Genomic DNA, 21,750 nt, shown 5'->3' on the forward strand with positions numbered 1-21,750 from the left:
GACAGCTCGGAAGGGTCGGCCATATAAGTATGGTCTAAACTTGCTGATGGCCCATATCACCGCGAGGCATTCTTTTTCTGTGGCTGAGTAGTTCACTTCAGCCTTCGAAAGTGTTCGACTAGCATACGCAATGACTCGTTCTTCTCCGTTTTGCCACTGAATGAGAACAGCACCGAGTCCTAAATTGCTTGTGTCTGTGTGAATATCAGTTTCGGCTTCCTCGTCGAAATGAGCAAGAACTGGGTGGTTCTGAAGACGCTTTCGGAGCTCATTGAAAGCATTCTCCTGCTCATTCAACCAGACGAAAGGCGCGTCTTCCTTTGTTAGCCGCGTTAGTGGTTCGGCGATCCTTGAAAAATTTTTGACGAAGCGTCTGTAGTAGGCGCAAAGTCCTAAGAATCGCCTAACAGCCTTTTTGTCGGTTGGTTTTGGAAATTTCTCCACGGCCGCAGTCTTCTCAGGGTCCGGGCGAATGCCTTCTGAACTGACGACATGGCCGAGGAAAAAAAGCTCGCGAAAGCCGAAATGACATTTCTGCGGTTTTATCGTCAGACCTGCTGATCTAATCGCTTTCATCACAGCCCGCAGTCGTTCTACATGCTGCTCGAAGGTGGTCGAAAAAACCACGACATCATCAAGATAAACGAGACAGGTTTGCCATTTCAGACCGGTGAGCACAGTGTCCATCATCCGCTGAAACGTGGCAGGTGCGGAACAAAGGCCGAATGGAAGCACTTTGAACTCATATAGTCCATCTGGCGTCACAAATGCCGTCTTTTCACGATCTCGTTCGTCCACTTCTATCTGCCAGTAGCCGCTTTTGAGGTCCAGGGAGGAAAAGAATTTGGCATCTCGTAGTCGATCTAGAGTGTCATCGATTCTTGGAAGTGGGTACACATCCCGCTTTGTGACGGCGTTCAGCTTACGATAATCAATGCAGAAGCGCAAGGTCTGGTCCTTTTTCTTTACGAGTACCACAGGCGACGCCCACGGACTTGCCGACGGCTGAATTACATCATCTTCCAGCATTTCCTTAACTTGACTTCCTATAGCTTCTCTCTCTTTTGGTGACACTCGGTAGGGATGCTGGCAAATAGGCCTTACTGCTTCGTCGACAATTATCCGATGTTTGGCAATAGATGTCCGCCGGACTTTGGATGACATTGAAAAACATTCGGCGAACTCCCTTACGAGGGCTTCTATTTGCTCCTTCTGTCTGGGCGATAGACCTGGTTCAATGTCGATGGCTGCAAGAACAGAATCCGCGTCGTGGAATTTCGATGTTGAAATCTCTGGGATGCTCAGGTCTGTAACTTGGACGAAGTTATTAAGGCTGGCAATAACGGTTCCCTTCGCGACATGTTGCACCTCATTTCCAAAATTTGTGAGGAAAACGTTGGCACATCCACCACGCAGCTGAACAAGCCCTCTTGCCACGCAGATCCCTTTTTCGAGTAGGAGACTGGTGTTGCTGTCTGCAATTCCTTCGCAGTCACTGAACGCGTCGCTTCTTACTGCGACGGCTACGCTGGATCTAGGAGGAAGCATCACGTCGTCATCGGCAATGTAAAGGGCGTCGAATTTTTCTTCAGTGTTGAATGCTGCGATAGCGTGCTTTGTTGAAAAGGAAACACATGATTCCCGCAAGTTGATTACAGCGCCATTATCCTGCAAGAAGTCCATGCCAATAATCAAGTCTCTTGAGCACTCGGGAAGGACGATAAAGCTAGCGACGTACGTGAAGCCTCGTATTCCTATTCTAGCCGTGCACTTTCCAGCGGGGTCGATGAGGTGCCCTCCTGCGGTGCGAACTTGTGGCCCTTTCCATGGTGTCAGCACTTTCTTCAGTTTCCTGGCAAGCTCACTACTTATTACCGAGTAATCCGCACCTGTATCCACTAACGCGTTCACTTCGTAACCGTCAACAAACACACGTAAATCGGAACTAACGTCGCTCTTGTGACACTGGTTTCTGAGTCCCTCGTCGTCGCTCGGAGTCATCGATGGAGGTTCTTGTCTTTTCGCGTCGGCAGCGACCTTACCTCCTGAGGTCGCTGACTCTAGTTTTCCCGAAGCGGGCTCTGTGAACGGCGTCTTGGGGAGCTTGAAGACGGGCGGGGGCTCGGTGACCGATGCCTAAACGGCGCTGCTGATCGAGGTTGGTGTTGCTGGTAGGCGTATGGGGAGCTCTGACGAGTGGACAGGTATTCTTCGATTTCCGATGGACGCTCACCATTTCGGGGGCAAGGTGCGTTCACCGGAAAGCCACGAAGCCCTGCCTGGCGATAGTGGCACATTCTGTACAGGTGGCCAGCCTCCCCACAGTGGTAGCAGAGGGGTATTCGGTCAGGAGTGCGCCATACATCAGCCTTCCTGAATCTTCTCTCGGGTGGCGGCAGCGTAGTTCGAGGCATCGAGCTATTCATAGAAGAAGTGGCGGCGACGTCAGCACGTGCGGGACTGTGCCGCAGCACATCGGCATATGAGACGCTCGGTTGGCGCAGTCGTAGCGCTTGGGGCTGCGCACTGAGCTGTGGTTCCCGGACGACCTGCCTGACCTCTTCACGAACCAGGTCTGCCAGGGAAGAGGGCGTTGGAGCGTTCTGGTCAAGCCGTAGCCGCTGGAGCTCTTCTCGCACTACAGATCGCACGAGCTCTCGTATGATCTCCACGCTATTTCCAAAGACGGCTGGAACTGTGTCTACAGAGGTGATGTTCATCTCCCGGTTGTACATCCTTGATCGCTGTTGCAACGTGCTTTCCATTGTTGTCGCCTCTGCACGAAACTCAGCGACGGTGCGCGGCGGGCTCCGAACCAACCCTGCAAACAGTTCCTGTTTTACGCCGCGCATTAGATGACGTAGTTTCTTGTCCTCGCTCATGTTCGGATCGGCTCGGCGGAATAGGCGGGACATGTCTTCTACATACATGGCCACGCTTTCGTTATTACGCTGGTTTCTTGCTTGCAGGGCAGCTTCGGCCCTCTCCCTGCGGTCGGTACTCGGGTAAGTTGCCAGCAACTCCCGTCGGAAAGCATCCCACGACAGAAACGTCGCTTCGTGGTTTTCAAACCACGTTCGAGCGCTGTCCTCTAATGCGAAGTAAACATTTCGTATCTTGCGCTCTCCGTTCCATCCATTGAACTCAGCGACGCGCTCAAAGCGTTCCAGCCAGTCCTCTCCGTCTTCAAATGAGTCGCCGTGGAAAGGCTCTGGCGTCATTGGCGAGTTGACCACGATGTGAGTTGGCGTGGTTTGAGTCGTCATATCGGTAGCGTTTCCGCTAGCAGATGCTGACGCTCCGATAGAAACCGGCAAAGGGGAAAACTCGGGGGGCTCACCACGTAGGCGACGACTGCTGCGTTGGTGAACAGGAGTCAACTCGATGGGTCCAAGTCGCCGTGAGTCCGGGCTCCTTTCTCTGGCTTGAGAAGGGCTTGAAATCATACGCCGCACCTCCACCAGATTTGTAACGCACAGTTGAGTGACGTTGCTTTAATCAATCTATCTTGGGTGAACTTGTGCCCGACAAAGAGCTAAACGAGAGCCTCGCTAGAACGTCCACAGTCTTTTCGCAAGAGACCCGCACCTCTTCTTCTTCCCTCGTGTCCCGCGCTGATGGCACGTTGCTCCGATTGCGCGTGCTTTGCGGGCCCGTGTTGCCCGCTTCACTGCCGCTATCTTTCGCAGGTAGCAGTAAGCAGCTGCACGGACGCAGGAGGTGGCTGGCGCGTAATTTGAAATCATCTTGCGTCAATATTTTGATGGTCAATTATTAAAGACACCCAGATGATTTCTAGGTTAGTGTTGACATCAATGCACGATGATAAAAAATCTTTAGAGACAGCGACGAGCACACCGCCACCACGGTGCGCATCTCTGTCACAACGATAAATACAGAAACGGTATGTATCTTGGAAGATTTCCGCATCTTGAACGTTATCATGCAGCCAGGTCTCGGTCAGTGCAATGATATGAGCAGAAAGTGTGTCTATTGCGGATGATAAGGAGTTATATTTGTTTAGTACGCTTCTTGCATTAGTAAAAAGGACAGTTACATGAGAACAGCTTGAGTGCCCATCACCCCTCGCGCTTTCCTAGCTTGAAGTGCCGGGGTTAGGTGCAGCAACAGCAGGCCTTCCATGTAGCTCGATTTCTTCTACCTTATCGGAGGCAAGATTATACATGAAGCATGTTTTGTTTAAAAACATTTTGTTGTAACGCAGCTGAGACGAGGACAATTGTGGTTGGCTACGAGCAAATTCCTTTAGTTTCTTTCTAGCTACGCGGGTTCCGGGTGAAAAGTCCTGACTGATGGATATGTTATTTGTTTTGAATTGCTCACGCAGTGATAACACCTTTTCTTTAGTTTTAAAGTTGCAAAACTTAGCAATAATGGGACACGGTTTGGCAGGAGTGATTGAACCTAACCAGTGAGCACGCTGGATGCAATCGGCAGGAAATGAGGGAAGTACTGAAATAATTGCATATGTGAACTTTTTTTCAATGTCATTGCAAGATTCTTTGGAATCGAGAAGGCCATAGAAAATTAGGTTGTGGCGACGTGACTGGTCTTCCATTTCGTCAAATCGTGACTGAAATGGTATTTGTGCGAGGATAAATCTTGGACTTCTTCAGTAAGGCAAGGCATTTTTTGTGACAGGTCTTGAGCCTGTTTAGCCTGTTGTTCCAAAGTGTCCAAGCGATTCTGAAATGCCGCAAGTTTGGCTTCAATGCTTTTTTGTCCATTTTTTATTGCTTTAATATCAGCGGCGAGCTCTGCGTGAGTTTTACTTGATTGCAATGAGCGCACATGAATTTCCTTTAGAAACTGGAACATGATTCGCATTTGCTGTTTGGGATCATCTGGCAAGCTTTCCATGTCGAGAAGCGATTCGGAGCGGGTGGTTGGACCAGGATTAAGCTCAACGTCTACCGCACGTATCAATAAGCAAAACACAGGAAAGCATTCAGATAAAGTCTCCACTAATTCAAGTTTCCGCCTTCCGGTGGACAGTGGGCAGGGCAGCAGCAAAAGAGACCGGTTGTCACTTCTATAGGATTTAGTTGGCAAGTAGGAACTAACCTGCGCAAGAAGGCAGGACGGGTTCAGCATGGCATTCGGTGCGCTGCTGCCGGGCCCACTGGCCACCGTCGATGATGCGAAGCCGTTTATAGCCGTCCATGCAGTCACATGGTCCACGGGGAAGGTCACGAGTGTTGGAGAGCATATGAAGATCTCGATGATATGGCAGTGGTCACCAGGATGAGATAGAGGCCAGATCAGATCACTGCTGTAGTTGGCATGCCATTCACCCGGTGCAGGTGAACGCGATGAAGCTTGCATTGACAGGCAGACAGCAAGAACCTGTGCAAGAAGGCAGGACGGGTTCAGCATGGCATTCGGTGCGCTGCTGCCGGGCCCACTCATTATGACTAGAAATTTACTCTATCAGGAGCTGCTATGTTGAGGTCCTACTGTTCCTATGGAGAAAGAATGTTGCTTTCCTGTTCAAAATTGACTATTTTAAAATGAAAAAATTAACCAGGAAATTAAGTATCAACAAAAATCGCATGCAGTGGCAGAGAAAAGTTTAAATGTAAAAGTAGAGGCACAGAGGCAGTGTACGGAATAGGCATGATGAAAAGCAAGCCAGTTGTGGGAATGTATCAAAAAGTAAAGAACTCAATCAGAAAGGAGATACTTAACCTTAATTTAAAATGCACTATGTACTCTACAATTTTATGCCAGACCAGGCTGCCTATCGGCACGAAATTATGAGGTGCAAACTTGCTGTTGATAATGATTCACTTGAAAATGGTGCAGAAACTTTAGAGCATGTTTTGTCACTGTCATGGTATCCATCCAGAGGTCACTGCAGACGTGGTTAGCCGGCCTGAAGTCTTCGGCTTTAAGGTCAGCCCAGTAAATGTACAGATAGATCTGTGGTAGAGCCAGCTAAGCATTTGAACATCGCATTTCATATTAATTTAGCTTAGTGTGTAGCAGTTTCTCAATATTCAGTGGTTACCATGAGACAGCCTTGCAGTGATACTGCAGTAAAATTCATGTATTAGGTCAATCTGAATTGGTAAATTAAAATAATGGAATACGGAAAACATCTGTCTTACCATGAGCTGAGTGTTGGTAAGCCAAAAAGATGCAAACATAGAAGTCAGGAGGGTGATGCCACCTTAAAGTTGTCAATGACATCATAGATTTTTTATAGTCTGTTCAAGGTGAGCTAGCTGTTGTTTAGTAAAGAAGGATTACAATGAATTGAAAAGCGTTCAAAACACAATTTAAGTTAGGTAACATTTTATGTAGAAATACAGCCAAACAACAAACTTTTTTAAAATTTGTGATACCACATTGACACTGCACTTTAGGTGTAAGATTCTGAAAGCGAAAGCTTGTTCCTTTCAACCTCTTTCCATAAAATAATAAATGCAAATGGAACCTTGAAAAGTGGTGATGAATAAACTTTGAGAGGGATTGAATGATTATTGGTTCTGCTTACTCTGTCAGGTGGGCATGAAAGAATATTTATCAGTCGAAGCGTCTTCACTCTTGCTCTTCAGTGCCCATTTAAGTTAATTTTGCTCACACAGAATAGTACTACTACTACAGCCTAGTGCTGGGCTGTTGCAGGCAGTGGTGAGTGTTGCAGAAAGCAAAGCCAAATGGAACAGATGGCAGAGAATGCGTCCCTGTGTGTTTAGCTAACTTTACCTTGTTCATATTGCTGTGTGCATCAAGGTACAACAAGACTGAAAACCTTGTTCCTGGTGGCCTGGAGATGCAAAGCTTCACTCACCTCATCCTGGAGGGAAAGTCCATGCACAGTAGCTCAGTGGTGCCTTACCGAGACACCCACGAGCTCCTGGCCACAGTGGAAGGTTACAGCCATGTGCGTCTCAACTACGCCACCTTGCCTCTTGTGCACGTGCGGACTCGACCCCGAGTGCTCATCCTCAGGCGCAAAGTGTCGCCCACGCAGGTCATCCTCGATCTCCAGCACAAGCGATCAGCACAAGTGTGACAACACAGGTCTTGCCTGTTTCCTGGTGCCTCGTTGCCAGTGTTTTGTTTGACCTCTCTTCTGATAGTTGTGTAATGTCTAGGTTTGTGCCGGCCCTTTTGGTTCGCTCAGTGCAAGGCTTACAAGTCTATAAATGTGGAAGATGGTGTTAAGAGCAGGGCAAATAGAATGGACAATGGATATGCATTGAGCTTCTTATTTCAGGCACATTATTTTCACTAATGCGTTTTGTGCTGCAGCTTTGGTCTTTTTTTTTTTGTCTGTCTAAGACACAAGGTAAAATTGTTATCGTATGAAATTATTATCTCTCGAAGCTTTACATTGCAGTGTTTTAGATGGAATGCATTGAGTAAATTTATGTGAAATATTTATTTTGAGTGCTGTGCTCCATGTTTCATAATTCTTATGCATATAAACCTGAACTGCAGTTTGTAACTGCAGTTTGTATGCCAGCAGTTTGTAAAACAAATGAAGAAACCTGCATCGTGTTAAAGAGTAAGTGAGTAGCCCACGAAGTCAGGGGCTTAGTGAGCTGACCAAAGATATGTTGCTGTACATCATTGTCTAGACATGCTTTACAGTTAACTTGTGCATATGTAGTGATGTGAAGATTCAGAGTAATCTGATAATTTCTTTGAAACAATCAAAAAGGGTCTGCTATATGGTGCTTGTTGCGAATGACGTACTTACACAGTGAAGAACAGAATGTACTAGTCCTTGCATGCTTGTCAGATGTCAGTGTATGCAATGCAAAGTGTTGTGCAGCATAAGAAATTATAGATTATTTTTGAGAGATGGATTTCTTGCCATCAGTCAAGAGCAACACAAAGTGGACACTTGACACACAGTAGTGCACACAGCTGCACAATCTTCAACTGACAACTCAAAGCATCACTCACTGCACATCTTGCAACTTCAGCTTTGTGCTCAGTTGGGCTGCTTGGTATTTCTTGGTGAAAAGAATACCTTGAACAATTGTGTTTACAGAAAAGGGACAAAGAATATTGGAAGAACTGCAGCACAGCATTGGCTATGGCATTGCTGTGCCCTCTGTCAAGTTTCCTTTTCACCATCTGCAGCACATGTTGCTAAGGTAGCGACTTAGCCAGGTCAGCTAAACTTTGTTGTAACAAGGATGAGCAAAGAGAATACGAATGTTACACTTACAACTGATAGTTTGTTTGTTTCAACCTATGGTCTCGACCAGAACCAACTAGGCCAGCTCTCACTCTTATCGCTCAGATTATTTGAAACACAGGGTAGCACTTATTCTTTTAATGTGCAGTGCTCACATTACATTTGTGTAGGTCTCAGCCCAGCCTTGTGTGCTGCAGCATGTGGCTTGTGATGTTTGTGCTCCAGATGCCAATATCAAGTGCATGCTAGTAACACACCAGCCTTTGCCATCTGCAGGCTGAGGAGGGAGTGACAAGAACCTCAAAGTATCAGAATCACACTTTATTGTCCCAAGGTTTGAAAGGGACCCCAGACACAAAGCTATAGTAAGCAGCTAGGGATTACAATCGTGAATCATGCATTCTCTATGCTTTATTCAGGCTACACATGTGCAGGGAAATGTTTGTTGCATGTTTTGCCTACTCTTTTATTTGTGCATGGTGAGAGCAGAGAAAACTGAGCTTCAATTTTGCACCAAAGAATGCCACTCATATATTGATCTCTATTAGTGCACACTTTACTGCGCTAGCCCAGTGGATTCCATTTCACAACTGCAAAAGGCTTTCAGGCAAGTGATGTTCTAAGGACAATCATTATGACAGATTATGGTGAAACTTACGTCATTTACTATTTCCCGTCTGCGTACGTTGGCTTTCTTTTTCCCATATTCTTGGCCAAACAAGGCAACAGGAAAAGCAGTTGAATATGCTTAGAATGTCTCACAGCTTGACTTATCACCAAGCTTGAGAGGTGGTTTGCCATTAAACCTGAATATTGCTTGCCTTCATGGTTTCTGCAAGGAGGAGGTGATGTTCTACAGGGCAGTGAAGCCATTGTCCACTGCCACAGGCACTGTTATTAGCAACATTGTTGATGATAGTGTTGCAAAACCTGAATTGTTGCGCTAGCAGATGGCGTGGCTGTTCACAGCATTTCCCCATGCTCACCTTTCAGTGTTTCGTGAGCTGCAAGTTGAACTAAATAAGTATTTAGCTGAGGTGACGGAATGCTCGTTTATGAAAAATGGCATATTTACAGCATTCACAATTCCAAGAACAAAGAGATGCTATCATTTTGTGCAAGTTGTTTCACAAACAATGCTCACCACCCTAAATTAAAATTTGTATGAGAGTACAAATCAGCACTGCTGGCCATTCATTTGTGTGTAATGATGTGGAGTGCTTGTATGTGAAAAATCTCAGTTGCCCCAGTAATCACTACTGAAACAGCGCAAAAGGCACAGACGACTGAGAAACTGTGTTGTCATGTTACCCATGTCATTGTCACTCATGTCTTTTGCACTGTTTTCAGTATGGAACATGACCCAAGCTGGTACCTTGCTGTCCTTGTAATGACCGAGTGTAGAGGACCACTGCATACAGCTATCTTTGCCGCTCCCTTGGAAACCCACATGCATCTTTACCATCTTTCATTGCTGTACATATTGAACTGGCTAAACATTTTAATATCTTTGGTGAAAATAGCCTTGTGTGCAACCCTTGTAAACATGTCACTGTTATTTTCTGTTTTTGAAGAAAACATTTCTTCTTGAAATATGGAGTTAACCCACCATTACACTGTAAGTGAACATAAACTTCATTGTAGATTAGCTGAGTGTGTATGCTATCTTCAACACATGCGCTTGATACAATACTTTCCCACGAGAAACAGTGTACAGTACTAAAAGGGGTAACTTTAGAATCTAACTTCAAGATGCCTTTCTTTTATTGTTTGCACAGTAGGATGTAATTTATTATTTGGCGAGAGAATTTACATTTAAAGTCTGCTTTATACAAGTGGAGAATTTATTTGTTGAGAAATTATGCAGATAATCAAAACAAGGATGGTACAAAAGCTCACGACTACAAACAACAGATGAAGTGAATCAGTGTATCTTAGTGCTGATAGTTCGTGATGCTGTGATTGAAACTGTCGTCAAATTTGTACATGTTTACACATTTGTGAGGACAACTGATGATGCAATACATGACTGACTTGAACTGGTGGAAGTGGCCATTGCCACATGCAGCAGCGAAGATTGGGAAAGCATCATTTTATTTCTAAAAATGCACTGGCTAAGTTGCATTTGCTCAGGGAGCTGCCAGTAAAGGCTGCGGTATAATGCGTGAGCCTTTACATTGAAGAAGGTATTGTGCATGTGGCACAACAAATTAGATGACACCACATTGTGCCGAATCTCTACACAAGGAATCTGTATAAATGCACAGGCTTTAGCACACTTGCTATATTATTAAGACTGGGAACACAGCCATGATGGTATTAAGAATGGTAGAGTAGTGCAAAAAAACATGAATGCAAGGAGCACGTAAGACACACACAGCCGCTGACTAACAACTTCACTTTATTTGCTCATATGCATATGTGTATTGACTGTTTTCATGGAGCTCTCATGGGCACCGCCATGTTTGATCACGTGGTGGCACGTCCATTGCTTGCCTCGGCTGCCTTCGTTGCACCTGTTTACAATGGATTTGCATGACACCCTGGTGCAGCTCAGCAATCTCTGTTACTGCGGATATTGTAGATGGTGATAGGGTGGGCGACATAAAGCTTTGGCCTCAGCTTCAGAGGACATGTACAGGTAAGCACTTTCAGTGCTCATTACACCTTGTGTAAACAGCGCAAGCAGCATATATGGTGCTTGTACTAAAAGGGAGGTTAGAAATGTATTCCAAGCTGTCCCGACTTTCTGCTTTTGAATTAAATCAGCATCAGTGGCCTTGCTCTTCATTCTTTATTTGGCAATCACTTTGAAGCAGCAGCTTGTCATGTTTCCAGTTGATTCCGTAAAGCTAATAGTAATAGTAAAATTAGTAGTTAATAGCTAATGGCACACAGGACACAGCATTGTGTCCTGTGTGCCTTCTCTCGTGTTGTGCATTTCTTTGCACTAAAAACTATTAACATGCAATACGAACTAGCCCACCAGTCTGTTTTGTTGAACTCCATAAAGCTAATCAGTGCAGTCACTATTTGATTGTTTATTTTCTGCATAATCGCTCGTGGGTGTGCTCAACTCCAAAAGATTTTTCTTTGCTGTGCACAAAGGCTTGAAACGTAGAGACATAGATGATCCGTACTTTGTAACAGCTTAGTAGCAAGCATGTCATATCGCTAGTCACTTGCTTACCGTGCAGACTGTCATGAAACGTTCTGCTTTGAACATTCGTGTGTAGTCTGTGTAAGTCGCTGTCACCCAGGCTTCAGTGCACTGATTTAACAGTGAGCCCATTCGTTTTTTCTTGATACGTGGGCGATATGGTGGCCGTAACTTTACATGCGTTGGGTTGGATGCATGTAGATAAGAGTGCAAGAAACGTACTATGCCAGGAAGCGGTGCCACTCCCTCTGTCACTGCATAACAAGCGACACTCATTCTTGCCGATGTTCTGTGGTTGAAGTCCTTTCTTTAAAGGTTTACTATACAACACTGGCAGAAGTGTGAATTTTTTTATCCGCAAGGAAAGCCATGCATCACGAATGGTGGCTGGCAACACAGGCATTCCTTATGTAGCAGCTGTCCATGGACTTAATCACGTATTCATTCCATTTTGTAATATTGCAGTCACTATTTTTGCAACAAACCACTGCATACACCTTCCCTCTACCGTTCCACATTTTGCAGCATGAATGGAGCACAGTGCGCTAATGAACACCCAGTTGCATTTCCGTTAGCTGATTGCACAGTAGTAGGGCAGACAAAGTAATGGTTTCATGTTCATATGCTTTTGCTAAAGCAATGGACGGCACGGTGCCAGAAGCGCCATCTCGTTTCTCTAGAGCAAACCACTCTGCGAATAGGGTCAATATATATATCTAGCTACATAACACATGCACACACACACACATGCCACAGCGTAAATAAACTGAAAAGGCCGTAAAAAAGCATGACAATATGGGCAGAATATGAAATTATATTGTTCAAGCCGCCACTGGAGCCTGGATTATCTTTGTCCATGAAGGGGCATTCCTTATTGGAGACAGCCCTGGACAGTGTGTTTACAAACTTTTCATCCAATGACGTAATTCTGGCTTAAACAAAGAGCTGTGTGACTTCTCTACTCTTGTGCATTAGAACTGCATGTTGGCCTAGTTGGTGCTTGCTGAAAGACATATGTTTTTTGCCACAAGTTAACACACACAAAGGCAACACGGGCGGCCGTAAACCAGTTGGAGGTGCCGCCCGCGTTGTCTTTATGTGTCTTCCTTTTGTCTGTGGTTTGAAAAAGTGGCTCACATTCGAATTTCTGAATGCGCTTTCACTGCCTTGTGCATGTTAGACATGTGCTCCTCTAGAACAAGTGACCTGGAGGCAGCTCTAATCCTGCACATCCCCAGCTCACTTAGCTCTAATACACACAGGCCCATATTCACCGGAATGCACCCTATGCAGTGCCCCCAGAGGAGACTTCCATTATATCCTCCACATTTGCTCCAAGTTCCAACCACCATATCCAATTGGCAATTAACAGACCTAGAGAGGTGGTAGATTGCAGTGTCCAGCTCCGACCTGGCTGCAAAAGTAGCTGGTGGGCTGGGCTTTGAGAGTCTCTGAGGTTCACAAGCTCACAGCCACACTACGAGATCTAGAACCAACCCATTCGTAGGTTGCATATAAGGCTCAAGTTTTAATAAACGTTTTCCACTACCACCAACCACCTCTAACCTCTAATTGTGATAGTGACCACTTTCCCCTATGCACCATAAGAGCATTCCTGGCAGTGTGTGTGTATACATGTAACATGTACACATGTAAGCAAACAAAGTGAAGTTCCATGTTTTTCACTCAGCATTAGAATCTCAATGTCAACTAGTTCAAGCTTCAATGTTGTTGTTTGTTATTCAGGTTTCCTTACAGGTTTCGTCAGGAACATTGAGTAAGGGGGGCGATTGAATCAAACACAAGTTTAACAGAAGCAACGCAGATCAAACAATACAATGGTTACATAGTACAAATAAATAAAAGAAAGGGTAACATGACACAAGTACACTATAGTTACAAAAAGGTTATTGTTTGCAAAGGCGCGATAACGCAAGAATGTAAGATAAACAAGGGGGAGACAGCCTGTTCAATGGGCAGGCAATAAGCGCACGACAACAACTGGTACGCTAAAAAAAAAGAAAAATGGCGACAATACACCCCCACGTAATCACAACGAAACATAGTTACAGTATTTAAGATGTATAAAGTTGATACACTTGGTTGCAGAACGATGCGTGATCGGTTACTGAAAGGATTTCGTTGGGAAGATCATTCCATAATGTTATTGCTCTAGGCATTGTCGATGAGTTGAATGCTTGCGTGTGGCCGTAGATGCGTTTGAAAGAGCGATGGTTGTTTAATCGATTGGACATGCGCACGGGGGATTCTAGGAATAAAGGTGAAAGATAAGCGCGGTTTATGTACTTGTGTACGAAACAAACGATAGCAACAGAACGATGGGTGTCTAAGGATTCGAGAGTATTATCAGTTTTTATTTGAGTTATGCTGAGATGACGGCTGTATTTTTGAGAGATGAAACGAGCAGCACGATTTTGTATCGCTTCTATCATGGAAATTGGATATTTTTGATGAGGAGACCAGATTGGTGATGTGAACTCTAGCTGAGGACGGACGTATGTTAGAAAGGCAAGTTTACGGACACTGGTCGGGCAGTTTCGTAAAGCCTTGGCGCAAATGGTGGTGATGTGTAAGGCCCAGGAAAGATCATGTATTAGATGCACGCCTAGGTGCTTATATGATGGAACTTGGGATACAGGTATAGTATCCAAGACATATGTGAAGTTAGAATTATTGCGTTTGCGACTGAAGGTTATGAGCCTGCATTTGGATAGGTTAAGGGACATAAGCCAGATTTTGCACCAAAGGGAAATAATGTAAAGGTCATTTTGCAGAGTGACGTTGTCTGTGACATCCGTAATTGTACGATATATGATACAATCATCTGCAAATAAGCGCATGCATGATGATATGTTAAGCGGTAGCTTATTAATATAGATCAAAAATAAGAGGCCCTAGAACACTTCCCTGAGGAACACTGGAAGATACATGGCAACGGGGAGAGGAGAAGTTATTAACCTCTGTGAACTGTTGACGGTGAAAAAGTAAATTCCGGATCCAAGTTAATGTAAGCAAGTCTAGTCTAAGGGCTGATAACTTGGATATTAGTCAACCGTGAGCTATGCGATCAAAAGCTTTAGAAAAATCAAGGAACATGCAATCAGTTTGTTTATTGGCATCCATGCTGAAGGGTAAGTTGGTGGTAAATTCCAATAATTGCATGTCACAAGAAAAATATTTTCTGAATCCGTGTTGATTAGAGAAGAAAAAGTTGTTTGAGTCTTGGTCCACAATGTCAGACTCATCTTTATAGCATGTGGTATTTACGCGTTAAGTGTAACAAAATAGGTGCTAATACTCGGTGTCAGTCCACAGTTAAAGGCATTCTTGGTATGAATTTGAATTTATTTGCAGCAAACATCAACAAAGCAGTGCTATGGGTGACGAGCTAAAAAAAGCTGTTTTGCACAGCTTGAGGGGTTAAGAGAGGATCCACACCACAGCCCAAGATGGCACTCATTGGTTGCTACATACTTGCCACAATCTGCTTGTTCCTGTGTTTTCACCTTATGTCTGGCAAGAAAAAAGATTTATATTGCACTGACAAGTTCCTAAAATTTATCATGAAAAGCAAAACTATTGTTATTGATGAGTAATTTGTATAAGAAAACCTCCAAATGCACATGTACAAGCTTTGAATCAAGATAGATTTATTGCAGTTCTGACGTGAATTTTTCGGAGAGGGTCGTTTGATAAGTGTGGTAAAAAGCAATTAAAGATACCATGTTTGCAGAAAACAATATTTTATTTTTCAACATAGTTCCCTTCCAGAAAGAAAGAGCGGCTCGAGGCCCTTGAATTAGACATTTACCACTGAGATAACCTCTTCATCTGAAGAAACTTTCTTTTTACCCAGCCAAGTCTTCATGTTTAGAAAAAGGAAAAAAGTTGTGTGGGGCCAAATCCGGAGAATAGGGTGGATGAGGCACAACCTCAAAGCCAAACTCGTGCAATTTGGCCATTTCAACAAGCGATCTATGGGACGGAGCATTGTCTTGGTGAAAAAGTTCGTTCCATGCTAACCCAGATAGTTTAGTGCGCAATTATTTTTTCAGTTGATCTGGGAATGTCAATAAATATGGTCCTGTTATCGTTTTGCTATTTTGTAATTAGTTTGCAAAGATGTGGATCCCAAAAGACAGTCGCCATCACCTTTCCGGCTGAACAAACAGTGTTTGCCTTTTTTGGAGCACCTTCTTCAGGCCCAGTCCATTGCTTTGACTGCTGTTTAGACTCTGGAGTGTAATGATGTATCCGCATCTCGTCCACTGCCACAAATCAATACCAAAAGTTATGCAGATTGCGATCAAACACCTTTAAACACTGCTTCGAGATGTCTGCCCTCATGCACCTTTGGTCAATTGTCAGCAGTCGCGGTACCCAATTAACATGCACAGACCTTCTACATCTGCAATTTCTCAGGAAGAATATTGTGAACTCTCTGCCGAGGTGCCTACAATTTACGCTATCTCATGTACCTTCACTTGGCAGTCTTCCATGACAATTCCATGAATTTTCGACACCATATGTCTGGCGTGGTGACGTCCACTGGATACCCAGGATGTACTTCATCTTACATCGAAGTTCAGCCACATTTGAATTTATTTATCCATTAGTAAATGGTCTTCAGCGATGGTGCAGAGTCTCCATGAACTTCCTTCAAATCGACTTTAATTTGGGCAGCCATCCAGTGTTTTAAATAAAAATGTTTGATCTCTGCTCGAAATTCACCTTTTTCAATTTTGGCAGGAATCACCGCACAGCTCAGTGCCCAAGGCTGTAAGTAGCTTACCATAGAATAAAGAACTGTTGCTACCAGCATAAACAAGTTCTGCCGTCATATAAAGGGTGCTTCTCGTGCGCCACCTTGAAGAAAACAGAATTGTAGCGCCATCTCTTGTTTTTTTACCATACTTATCAAACGACCCTCATATTTCATTTACTTTGATGAACAACAATTCACCCATGCAGCCTTGTTCCAGTGTGTGAAGATTTTTAATAAATACTGTAGAACATTATTGATATGATGCCATTACGTACAATTTCCCAGCGCCAATGTTTGCGATCGATAACAACAAAAAAAAGACCCAGGAGAGTTACGCATATTTTTTACCTGTTCATATGTTCCCAGAAAACACTATCTTTTTGCACCAACATTCAGTACATCGCCCAACTGCAAGCGTATGATACTTTTTCCAGCCACTAAATCCCATGTAAACAAGCAAATGCACGAGGCACGCACGATCTAGAATGGTAGCTGCCCGCCGCCGCGGAAGCTGCACTGCAATATATGCACTTGCCCGCCTGTCTGATGTGAAAACGGCAGCATGCACTCTCTTTCTTATTCCAGTATGAGCAAATTTCTTCGCAAGTCGTCGCACGCCGCATTCACAGCTATCGCCGCCAACCCTATTGTGATAAACATCTTTATCCATCTGTTCTACAGTGCGTGGGGCATAGTGCCATTGGAAGCATACTGCACGCTTTTAGCACCACGTTTTATCCCGGTGGCACCCACCAGCTCGATTTTGTTTTGTTTCCGATCGCCGTCTCAAAACACTACACAATAGGAAAAGAAAACACATCTCGGGTCGACGGAGCCCCATCAGCTCGACGCGCATCGACATCTCGTGCTGCATGATTCAACGGTTCGCATTACGTAGATGTCAAGTGTAGTTGAGTCCATCCAATTTTTTAGTTACATTGGATCATACGTTTTCCCGGTTAGTGCATATTCCTTGCCTTTTATTCTAAAACGTACGAACAAGGTTCTACTGTATTTCACTGCTTATTTCGACTAATCTTGGTTACTATGCTGTAAGTATTGAAGACAGCAACATGACTGAAAATGCGTCTACATTCAAGGTATAATAAGAGTCAGATGCCAGGCAAATACTGCAACCACACGGCCTCGAAAACCTTTAGTGTGCTATAAACTTGTTTGAATAAAAGAGACGTGTGTCCTTGTCTATTCAAAGCACAGAAACCACTACACTTGCGATTTCTTGTAGTGCCAACATCGCGATTCCCTGTGATTACTCACTCAGAGTGATGGAAACCAATGAGAGTTAGCACAAAAAAAAAGGGAATAAATGTAGAAAGGGCTTTACATAGGTGCCAGGGCTTGCGTGCAGTAGTGAAGCAGGTCAGGAGGTGATATATGAAAGCATTACACAATTGTTAAACACTGCACAATTTTATACTACTGTGGCAAAATTCTTGCTGTGCATCGCATTTTGCATAGCATCTGAGATTTCAGCATTCCATTTTTGCATAATCTCAAAGACAATGCTTTGATACACAACAATATAGCTACTTGCTTTTATGAAGCAAAGCACGCTATGCGTGAGCTCAAATGCATTGAAAAAGCAGAAATTGTTCTACTTCATAAAATTTAGAACACCAAAGGTAAGTATAGTCAACAGCCGACTTCGAAACACCCACTGGTATTGGCTAATCAGGACATTAACAGTCGGTTGTTGTAGCCTGTGATGCGCGTGGCTCCTACCCACAATGGGGGTTGGCCAAGAAATGGGCGGATTATTTGAAATTATTATGAGCATAAATTTCCTAATAGCTATTGAAATAGCACTGAATAGCGCAGAATTACCTGCTAAATAAAATCAGGAAGGTCATATTGACTGAGTAATAATATTAAAAGTAAAAACAAAAAGAAAAGAATTTAGCAGGGCATTTGTTCAGATTCCGTAAGGAATTTTGGGAGAGCGAAGCATGTATCCCTTTGGCTGAACCCCAAAGTGGACGCTCCGAACTAAATAATTGCAGGTTCTGTCAAGTCCAGGCCAATTCTTCGAAAAGGTATTTCCAACCATCTTTGTCTTACCGCAGTAAAGCGGCGACAAGATAGAATAAAGTGGTGTATAGAAATTGTATGAATCCCCTATTAGAAGATTGAAATACACATTCATTTCCCAGCCTGCACTTTTCTTCGGAGTACACTGGCATCGTTTTCATACACCACAGGTCGTCTTCGTACAAACATTGATAAATCCCTTAAATGTACGTCTCTGGGAAGTAACGCCTATTTGTGATGTGCGAGAGAACCTAGAAATTAACCTAAATGAGGCTGCCCGTAAGTTTGCACATGACCTTGAGAACCGTGCAGCTGAACCTGGGGCGTCAGAAGTTCCCATAGATATAGGAAAAGACCCGCTCTATACGTCATGAGATTACCACTCATTGTAGGCTTAGCCATAGAACCTTTCCCCTGCCACAGCCCAAGCTTGACAGGGCCCAGGCCTCTATGCTTAGAATGCTATAGGCTAGATCTTACCCTTCTCCTCGCTTAATGCACTTAATAGATCAGGAAAACTCACAGGAATGCCGCAATTGTGGATACAAATGTAATTTTGAAGACGTGTACTGTCTGTGCCCAGCCATAAGGGCCTCTTCACTTCAAACCAAGGACTCCTGGGAATCCGCCCTCAAGTGTCCAGAACATCTACAACTCCAGGCCATCCAGAAGGCCCATGATGTTGCGGTCGGTCTCGACCTGCCCAGTCCCATCATGGGTGAAGCCATCAGCTCATCCCGAGTCCCCCTGGACGTGAGCTTCAGGACTTCAATAAAGTTCTTGTCATCTACATAATGTCAGGTGAGAGAGAAGGAGAGAAAGTTCAATGAAACAGAGATATTTCTGCCAGCATGTGCAATGTCGCCTGCATGCTACTTTTCATGGACAAGGGGATGAGGGGTTAAAAGGTGTGGATGGGACAGCTGCAGTGCAAAACAGACATCCATGAAGGCCACTGCTTAACAGTATGATCTGTACTTGATGACACAACACAGTGGTGTTTTCATAAAGATGTCAGTTCCATGAAAACTACTTGATTGTAACTACCCCACAGAATTAAGCACAAGCGTAATTGTATTCCTGGTCGCATTACTGATGGCTTATATTTGTGCATACTTTGAATAGGCAAGTGAACTACGGAGCTCTGTGTTACAACAGAAGAAGCCAAGTGATTTACTAAGAGACCTTGGACATGGTAGTGCAAAAAAAAAAAAATTGCACTATAATTACTGCATGTGCTGGTAACTATATTTCGTTACAAATGGTGTGGTCAATTAACACTAGCCACAAATTAAGTTTTGACAAGACAGTTTATGCAATCAATAGTTGAGTAGTATGTTAACATTGCCACTCATGTTTTTAATGTCCACTCAATGTCCCTTGTGCATTGTGGGCAGTGAAACATACAAAAGCACTTTGCAGCGTGGTTATTCTGTAGCCCAATGAGGTGCACCTTGACAAACTTCATGAGAGCAGGACACAGTTTTCACAGAAACTCTAGACTGAAAAATGATATCTTTCATTGCCAAATTCGCAAGCGGCCACTAGTGGGTGCCGCCACATGTCAACAAAACCAATAAAACAGCTGCACTGTTTATCTCTGCCTAATACTTCTTTTGTGGCAATTCTCATGTCATCTTCCTAGGACACATGTGCAAGCAATGAAGCAATACCAGGAACATTATCTTCCTTTAAGAGAAGCAGATCCTCACGGAATTCTCGGTACTGCTTGGGACAAGATTGTTGCAGCAAGTAGAGGCAGTTGCCAATCTCGTCCCTTAGAGAAGAGTTGCCATGTTCACATAGGTCATAGGCCAGCTTGAAGATGCTCTCTGTAATCCTTCTGAAATGAAACTGAATTCTTGGCCACGATTGTTTGATAAGCATTGCTAATGACAATAAGGCATTCCTCCTGCAGATCTGCTCATCTGTGTCATGCATTTCCATGTATTCCAACAGGACCCGCAACGTCTTATCCATGTACTTCACAACATCCATTCCAAGACATTTAATGTATGGTGAAAACTGGCTTGAGTAAGCCTTCCGCAGAGCAAACGTCTGCTCCACCTCAGCTGCCGTGAGCAGTTCACAGTACACGTAATCTGCCATTTTCTGCCGCCTGTCATCTTTGACGCGGAATGTGCGAAGAGCATCCAAGTAGTCACTGAAAATCAGGTTTCGTAAACCTGTGTGGAGTTCAACTATTATGTCTGCCTCTTTCACGTACAGCAAATGTTTGAGAGCATCGAAGAGCACCTCAAGGCGGCCGTACTGATCAAGGTCACTTGGAGGAACATTGACAATGATACAGCGAACACAAGAGAGACCAAGTCTTTGATTGTGTGTCATATAGTCGTCTACAAGTAGCAACGCTGGCGCCATGACGATTGGGAGCACATCAGACATGTCACTCGGCGAAAGCTTGAAGAGCGCTTCCCGGTAGACATGCCTGTAGCAAGGATTCTTCTTCCAGGTCTCCTTGGCAAGTTTTGGTTGAATGTATTTCAGCACGGAAATAAGTAATTTTGGCACAGAAAACAAGCACTTGAGTTGCGACGACAGTGCTGACGATGCCGCGACAGACTCTTCACTGCACCAAGGCAATTCAGCTTTGCTGTGCGCGAAACAGAGAACTTGTAATGGAGTCACAAAGTCGGGTAGTTCGGTCCACTCCGATGCGTTGCTCTTTATGAGGACGTGGGCGCAAATCATTCCTGCGCTAGCAGCCTCAGCAACGCCAGGAAAATCGTTTTTCTCGTGTTGTCTATCTTCAACCAAATCATTCGGGGTGCCGCTGAGCAACAGCGACTGGGCGAGCGCGCAAAATGTGGCACTGTCGCTCTCGACAAGGTCGTCCGGCCGTAGCGTTTCGAGAGTGGCACGAAGTGCTTGAAGCAGTACGAGTTTCTTTGCTGGGCAGTTCTCAGTCATGAACGACCTGGCAAGCTCCATGCTAGTGCTTTAGGCAAGTTGGCAAAAACTTCAGGTGCGTAACGAATATTCACTCATCTGTTCCTGTACTGCAAGCGCACCGTGTGTAATTGCGTAGCCGAACCAAACAGAACGATAATCAACCAGCCCAACTGTCCCAGTCCTAGCCATCCCATAGAATAAAGGACGAACTTCCTAGCTGCGGTGGTGGAGATGAATTACCACAGCAAGCTGGGCGAGTTGGTTGGAGATGGCGTAGGTGGTGGTCCGCGCGAAAGCCATGCAAGTTTGTATAGGTACTACTGTATAAAGAGCGATCTACACATCCCGTGGTCGCCTACGGCAGCGCGCGGCCGAAGAAATACCACGTGATCATTGAGTAGGGACCAAGCGTGCCGGTAGAGGCCGCCAGTGCTCACCCTCAGAGACATAGTTTCTCACTATAACACCTAGAGGGTAATCTGGCGCCATCGTCTATGGGAGTTTCTTGCACCGTGCCGTCATGGGAATGACGGTATATGTGTCTGCGAGGCTCGTGTTGGCTGGTGTTGTAAGAGGCTTCGTATAAAACGTGGATATGGCTACGCAAATAACGTCTTGTCTACGTTCACCCGGTGAACGCAGCGCAAGCGTTAGGTTCACCCA

The 21,750-nt window shown here is 44.6% G+C and overlaps 2 protein-coding genes across 3 annotated transcripts in view; one reads left to right on the forward strand and one right to left on the reverse strand.

The window, feature by feature from the left end:
- Positions 1-10,967, forward strand: part of Alg12 (Alg12 alpha-1,6-mannosyltransferase) — an 84,041-nt gene extending 73,074 nt beyond the window's left edge. Inside the window, exons 10-11 of one of the 2 annotated variants that reach the window (XM_070539236.1) lie at positions 6,760-7,050; positions 9,530-10,967. In XM_070539236.1, the coding sequence (XP_070395337.1) occupies positions 6,760-7,042 (283 nt within the window). In that variant the 3' untranslated portion in view covers positions 7,043-7,050; positions 9,530-10,967. Of the gene's footprint in view, positions 1-6,759 lie in introns of both variants that reach the window. The other variant, XM_065434549.2, reaches the window with a different exon arrangement.
- A 7,743-nt stretch (positions 10,968-18,710) lies between these two features.
- LOC135904015 (TELO2-interacting protein 2-like) lies at positions 18,711-21,467 on the reverse strand. Its single transcript, XM_065434551.2, has one exon. It carries the CDS (start codon positions 21,124-21,126, stop codon positions 19,816-19,818), a length of 1,311 nt encoding a protein of 436 aa, XP_065290623.2. The 5' UTR covers positions 21,127-21,467; the 3' UTR covers positions 18,711-19,815.
- Positions 21,468-21,750: the final 283 nt, after the last annotated feature.

Source organism: Dermacentor albipictus, chromosome 5, assembly GCF_038994185.2.
Source record: "Dermacentor albipictus isolate Rhodes 1998 colony chromosome 5, USDA_Dalb.pri_finalv2, whole genome shotgun sequence".
In the NCBI taxonomy this organism is placed as follows: domain Eukaryota; kingdom Metazoa; phylum Arthropoda; class Arachnida; order Ixodida; family Ixodidae; genus Dermacentor; species Dermacentor albipictus.

Excerpts from the sequence above, each read along its gene's own strand:
- LOC135904015 (XM_065434551.2), bottom strand. The coding sequence starts at position 21,126 with ATGGAGCTTGCCAGGTCGTTCATGACTGAGAACTGCCCAGCAAAGAAA.